The sequence below is a fragment of the Asparagus officinalis genome, chromosome 1 (genome assembly GCF_001876935.1).
Source record: "Asparagus officinalis chromosome 1, Aspof.V1, whole genome shotgun sequence".
Classification (NCBI taxonomy): domain Eukaryota; kingdom Viridiplantae; phylum Streptophyta; class Magnoliopsida; order Asparagales; family Asparagaceae; genus Asparagus; species Asparagus officinalis.
In genome coordinates this window covers 48,989,994-48,997,395 of record NC_033794.1, presented here as the reverse complement: position 1 = coordinate 48,997,395, position 7,402 = coordinate 48,989,994, and the positions used below count along the sequence as shown (strand labels likewise).

Below are 7,402 nucleotides of genomic sequence, written 5' to 3'. Positions count from 1 at the left end.
TGTTTCCCGACTTCCTGGACTTGTACTTTCTGTCGATTTACGTATTTGGTTGTCTTATTGACTTACACGCTTCGCTGATTGATGAGCGCGAGCTGACTGACGAGCGCGTTCGGTCACTTGGAGTTGACCGACCCGCGCGAGCTGACTGATGAGCACGTTCGGTAACTTGGAACTGACCGACGCGCACGAGCTGACTAATGAGCGCGTTCGGTCACTTGGAGCTGACTGACGAGCGCGTTCCACTCGGATAATCCTTCTTGACTCAGATGATGACGTTCATCGTCTTCTCTTCGTCTCGAGCTACATGCGGACACCTATAAGCATTTTTAGACGTCTACAATTAGATTCATTTTTTGCCCCACAAATAACACTGCAGCCACAATATGAATACCGATATCTATGGGATCTCCTATCACTTCTGGGTTAATTAGACGTATAGTAGTCCAATCTGATCTACATTGATAAACATGGAATGAGAAGCATGATGACCGGAGTACGCGCTCTCTCATAATTACTCTTACCAAACTCTTTGGTCATATCATTTTACTAACCAATTGAAATAATGGAGATTTCATGTAAATATATGATTTTTTTCATTTTTAAGGTGAGATTTTTCACTTTTTCCTATTTATCCTATACTATAATATAAAATAACAATAAAGCAATGGTGGTATTTCACTGTCACCCTTGAGCCTTGTAGGGTGTCTTGATAGAATTCCCAGTCTGATAGCCCACCACCTGTAGGACCTTCCACTTTCTATGGACTAAAAATACATAAAATGGTCTAATCCAGACCCAAAAAAAAAAGAACCTGAGAGTTAAAAGTGTTAAACAGTCTTTCACATATCAGAAATAAAATTAACACAAAAGCTTAAATTATTAGTTATTCATGCGAGCTTTCTATTTAAGTCCATCATTTTTTCTCTCAACTATCTTTTCAATATAGAATTGTACTCGCACTTAAAATTCCTAACACTCCGAAACACCTTTATCAATCCCTAGCAACAATGAAAAGCTATAAGATACAACATGAAACATTTTTAGCACATACGACACAAGGAAAACAAATGAAACAATCTCAACCAGAAAAGAATGTATCATCATTCTGTGTGATGCCCAAAAGCTAGCTTAATTTTTGTTCGCTACTCTGCAGTTCAATCTTATCTCTCCATTTTTTCCCGTCAATGGTGAAAGACTCCCCATTTTCACCATTGCTATAACAAAATCATCTTCAAAAGCTTTAGAATTCTGACTGTACTTCTTCACTAATGAATCCTGAGATCCACCATTAAACAACTCCTGATCAGAATGTAGTAACCCTTGACGAGCCACAAGGTTCTTATAATAGTTATTGTCGAAACTCTTCTCGCTCCCTTGATCAAGAGGAGCGAGACTATTGCCATTTTTACAAGTTCTCTTGCGAAGCGAAGCAAATCGAGGATCGATGTTGGATTCGTTGGTGATACGGCTTTGGAAGGTGGCACATTTAGCGAGGCCGATGGTGTGGGCCCCGGAGAGGGCTATCATGTCGCGTGCACTGAGGCCTTTGGATATGAACATGGAGATGAGGGTTGATAGGGAGGCAGAGGGGGGTGGGAGGTTGGAGTTGGCTGCACTCTGGCTTGCTGTTCTTGAATCTCGTCGGCCTAGCTGCACTTTCCAAGAAGAGCCACCAAGCTGCATATATATTGAATTTAAGTGAATAAAGGAGAAAAGAGACTTTCACATAATCACGCTTCGCTAACATTCAGTCACATCATTGTATATAAAAGATTTCTCTAATAGGGCAAATGATACTTATTAATCTTTTTGATTACAAGACTTTCTTAAGTATGATTAACCTCATGTGAACATTCAATATGCGAAGAGCTGGATCTCCGGGACACATCGCTTTTAAGGGGATGTTATTCTGTGATTTATAGTTTTTTTTTCACGTTAATCACTAATTTAAAAGATAATGGTCAGATCTTTTTTCTTTTTCTTTCTTTCTTTCCTTATTTTTTTTGAGTAACCATGAAAGATGTTTAGAGTATATGTGATGAGAAAACTAATACAGAATATATGTAAAGAGGAGGAGAAACAAAGAAATAACAATGGGAGAAAGCAATAGCAATTATTGGGAAAAATAAACAAATTAACTAAGAGATTTCTAAACCAAGGTGCAGTGTCAACAAAGCCACTTGTTTCGAGAATATTTTTATAGAAAGAAATTTATGATTTTGATATATAGCCTACAAGTTTTCCTACGGCTAAGAGGTTGTTTATCCATAATCTGAATTAATTACTATAATTGTAAGAAAGAAAAGAAGTTAGAATGTAGCATTCATGTTTCACTGGTACAAATGGTGGCATTCCAGACGGAATATTCCGTCTGGAATAGTTAAAAAACTGTCTGCAATAGCTATTCCAGACGGAATTCCGTCTGGAATAGCCGTCTAGTTAGTTTCCGTCTGGAAAAGTTTAATCCAGACGGAAATTCCGTCTAGAATACATTCTAGACGGATTATTCTAGACGGAATTAAAAACCGTCTAGAATACATCCTAGACGGATTATTCTAGACGGAATTTCCGTCTAGAATAATACATCCTAGACGGAAAAAATTTCCGTCTAGGATGAGTATTCTAGACGGAAATTTCCGTCTAGAATAGTCATCCTAGACGGAAATTTCCGTCTAGATGTTTTTTAATTTTTTTAATTTTTTTTTCAAAAAAACAAGTATCCTAGACGGAATTTGAGCATCCTAGACGGAATTTCCGTCTAGGATGCTATGCTACAGTAGTTTTTTTTTTTTTTTTTTTTTTTTTTTTTTTTTTTTTTTTTTTTTTTTTTTACAGAATCTACTTTGAGTGCATGTACACAATATTAAACAACAAAAAATTATATTCATATCCAACACAATCTAATTATATTCTAATATCAAATCCCATTATATTCAAATAATACATTCACCAAAATAGTAGAGAGATACATAAATTATTGAGTAGTTTTTACATAAATTATTTACAATGACTATGACACTGCAGACACTTCTTCAACTCCTTCCCTATACATTTACTCAAGCCCTCTTCTTCTCCTTCTTCACCTTCTTCCTCATCATCCTGAGTGTAACATAAGGACACAAGCAATGCATCAATATATGTACAAACTGATCAATATATGTACAAACTGATCCATAAGGACACAAGCAATGCATATATATAAAAGAGATACCAATAGTTGAGTACTAATTAGAACAAGCAAAATATGACTCATAGCCTATATTGAATCTTCGCGCAAAAAAATCTACCTCAGGTTTGAGATCGCGATGAATGATTCGGTGAGCATGTAGCACCTCCAGTCCCTCTCCTGAAATAGCAGATCTCATAACAAAGTAAAAAAATTTCACAGGTATTATAAGCAACCGTAAGTGGTTGTTACTTAGGAACTTGCATGATCTAATAATTGACAAATAAAGTATGGAATATGTTGCACATATGACAATATTAATATGGATGCAAGCTAAACAAGAAATGCTATCATAAGTACGAGTAAACTGTTGAAATCTGAATTATTTCCCAACAAAATGGATAATATGGCTAGAATTTGAGAAAACTCCAGTCAATATAAACAACTTAACAATGATGAGCCATCAAATCTTCATGAAATGGTAGGAATTCTCCAGCCAGGGAAACTTACGAAAAAGGAAATGAGTTAACATTAATCATAATGGAGGACAGGTAATGACACAAAACCACGGTATATGATAATTTATGTAAGAAACTCAAGAATAGACACGAAACCACGGTTTATGACAACAAAATGGATTTTTTTTTGTGGATACATAAGCACATTTGTTTGTAGTTATTAGAATAACTAGATACATCAAGATAATTATTATGGAGTCAAATTTGTGAACCATATAATTATGCTTCAGAATAAAGCAATCGAGCAAACACCAAAGAGGAACAATATATGAATCTATTTCTCTTCGTACATTTATGGAATACCTTACTACACATGTTTCAGAAGGTAGCTCCAAAATGTACGACGTTAAGAAATTAATCGAGTTGTCGCAATTAGAGAAGTTGTAATCTCTTAATCAATTAACTAATTAGCAGCTTCAGAATCTTAAGGATTATAATTCAAACATGGCAGACTGAAACATACAAAGAGTCGCTTCAGCAAAAGGTATAATAAAACAGAGAGAGGAACCGCATACAACACAACCCGATTTGTTTAATTTTTAATTCTCATATTAAGACTCCAAGATAACTTTAATCAACCACACGTAATCTTTACAGCTGATGATGCGATCCTAAGCCAATTTTATCATCTAGTAATGCTTTTTTTTAGCATCTGAGAACGTTCTTTTGTCAGATTGCTCCGTAGATTATATAGAGAATAGAGTTACAGGAGTGTGTGATCCCACTCGGCTATGAGTCATATTTTGCACCAGGAAACAGAGATTCAATATAGGCTATATATGAAACCTCATCGTTAAAATTTTGGATTATTTGATGATACATCCCCCCAAATCAACAAGAAACAAGATATAAATAAATGAAAAACCCACCCAGAACCCCAAGTTTAGAGTACACCCCAAATACCCAGACCCACCCACATATTTGATCAGGTCGTGTCTCTGTTAAACCCCGATGGCAGCATCCTCCACTGTATCCAGAGAACTAACCCGGTTTATCTGGTTTCAAACATGTTTGTCAGGATTCAAAGCTCTTTTCCTGTAAAAATATGGAGCTGAAGTTTAGTATCAGATCAGTTGTACTGATTGCACTTACTTGGTAGAACACCATGTCTCTATGAGTATCCACAATTCACTAGAACGGAATAAATAATCACGTTTTCTTTTGAAATTATCTCTGTTAAACCCCACTCCTTTTATTCAACCAGGATCCAAATTATTGTTCTTTTAGGTTTATAATTCTACTCCTGCTTCCCAATTTCTTCGTCATTACCACCCCCCCCCCCAAAAAAAAAAAAAAAAAAAACCCTAACCCACGGCCGCCATGGTCGTCCACGGCCACGACACCACTCTCCCCATCTCCCTCGACGAGATGCTCGTTCACTGCCGTGCCGTTGCCCGCAGCGCTACCCGCCCTCTGCTCGTTGGGGATCTCTAGCGCTCGGCGAGGTGGCCGGCGATGGAGGAGGCGGAGCGCGCCAGGAGGGGGGTGGGCTCCAGGGAGAAGGTGGAGAAGGCGGTGATGATTTGGTGGGGTTGTAGGGGTCCTCGTCTCCGTCGCCGGAGCGTTGCGCTTGCCGTAGCCTGTGAAGGGGACGAGAGGGAGGAGCCAGAGGTTGAAGAAGAGGGAGAGGATTTCGATTTGGGGGGGGATTTCAATTTTGGAGGGTTTCTTAATGTTATTTTGGGCGGAACTTTTGGGTTGGGAGGGGGAATTTCGATTTTGGAGGGAGGGAACTGGTGTTTATTTCTTTTAATACGAGCCAAAGTATTTTAGACGGAAATTTCCGTCTAGGAGTTATTCTAGACGGAAATTTCCGTCTAGAATGCTTAGTTATATTAAAAAAAAAATTAAAAATATAAAAACCGTCTAGAATATTATCCTAGACGGAAATTTCCGTCTAGAATGTTTTATTCTAGACGGAATATTCTAGACGGAAATTTTCCGTCTAATTTAATACAAACTAGACGGAAAATTTTCCGTCTAGAATATTCCGTCTAGAATAAACGATTTTCTACTAGTGTTTGTATCAAGTAAGCAAGAAAAGCAATAGCTTCAGCTTCTCCCTCCAAAAAATATGACATTAACCAAATTATTATTCTACGTGTTTGGTATCAAGAGAACAACTTTCGTAAAAGAATTAGAGAAATTACCAAGACAACTGCATCGCGTGCTGCAAGTGCAAGAATATCCGCACATGAGACTGTAGCCTTGCATTTGGCCTCCACCTTTGATTTTATGGCGTCGATCACTTCAAAGCCTCGGACAGAGTTCTGGTTGGGTCCAGCGTTCTTCTCGCCGGTGAACTTCGAAGTGTCGTCAAGAAGTATTGATGCGTCACAACCCTAATTATTAAAAAAACACGGATTAAATTTGTTAGGAACAAAATAGTGGTTGTGCATAATATTTTCAATCATATATGTGGAATATTTTGTTGTTGGGCTCGTGCAAAGTAATGCCGACCATCATCATCATGTTTTAATTTGCGAAGATCACATGCTAAAAAAGTTCATTAATGCACACGATCTATGTCTTAAAGAATAATCGGGGGAATCCAATTAAATTAGGAATTTAAAAATGTTAGCAAAGACTTGTGACTAGTGCATATTCGTCTTTTTCCGACTAAGTGTTTTGGTGATGGGATCCCAATTTGTATTAAGAAACATGTCTGAAATTAATTAGAGTAAGTATAAAATTGAATTATAGAAAAAAAAATGAATAGTTAAATTTTATATCTTACATTGACGAAGCAGTCATGGAAAAAGAGTCGAAGAATGGATGCTCCCATCCTCTTCTCCTTTGCCACAGCTTGTGCCATCGTGGATCTAACCATTCCATGTAAACTCGGACAAGTTTTCTGATAGAACTTCTCGTCGGATAGTTTGCCATAAGCACCCAAAGCAAGAAGAGAAAAGAGAGAAAACACAACAAACCTAGAGGAAAAAGCCATTGTTATGTGAAATTAATCAAGCAAAACTAATTATCTGATTAATTAGGTTGCTAATTAATATGGAGAGTGTTTTCTCTTGTATTGGTATATATAGTGTTGATCGTGGCATGCATCTCGTGGTCTGCTTGTTGGTTTCTAATTTCGTAATCTCTGCCAAGCTTTTTTAATTTTTATTAACAGTTGGCAAAATAAGTTGGTGAATATTCTAAAGAGGCGACTGTCCTTTTGTTAATTATGAATGTATTTGTATCAATTATTAGGCGATTGACTTCTCTAAGGCCAGAGGATATGAATGTGACCTAGTAGCTATTCCATAGGCTTTTATATTGCAATGTAAATAGATTAAAAAAGGTGTCAACCGAATTGGGTTGAACCTACCACTTTTGTATATGTTCTAATCTAACTTGCAATTATGTATTTTGGGATTTTTCAGTTGACATGTGTAATTGAGAAATCATGAAACTCTTGTTAAAATAGTGTCTTTGATTCTTTGTATAATTTCACGAGAATTAGATAGTGTAGGCGTCAAAAATTGCCTATAGGTCCCCGCACGCGGCTCGAGACAGAGAGAAGATGATGAACGTCGCTATTCGAGTCACAGAAACTCATTTAACGACGATAAACGCATGAAATAAGTCGACGGACCATACGAAGCAACGGAATTTCGGAATAACGGAAACACGAATGGATCGGGAGCTACGTGTCACTTACGAAAGACGAAGCGCCCCTCGCGTCCTGTTTACTCCACATATGATTTAATCATGTAAGCTC

The 7,402-nt window shown here is 37.3% G+C and overlaps 1 protein-coding gene and 1 long non-coding RNA gene across 2 annotated transcripts; both read right to left on the bottom strand.

Annotated features, from left to right (window-relative positions):
* Window positions 898–6,671, bottom strand: LOC109823845 (peroxidase P7-like). The gene is made up of 3 exons (XM_020390257.1): window positions 6,422–6,671; window positions 5,835–6,026; window positions 898–1,677 (listed from the first exon to the last, which is right to left on the bottom strand). Exons 1-3 carry the CDS (start codon window positions 6,629–6,631, stop codon window positions 1,129–1,131), a joined length of 951 nt encoding a protein of 316 aa, XP_020245846.1. The 5' UTR covers window positions 6,632–6,671; the 3' UTR covers window positions 898–1,128.
* Window positions 2,884–4,513, bottom strand: LOC109823853. Its single transcript, XR_002242488.1, has 2 exons — window positions 3,288–4,513; window positions 2,884–3,099 (listed from the first exon to the last, which is right to left on the bottom strand). It is a non-coding gene; the product is annotated as an uncharacterized LOC109823853 (long non-coding RNA).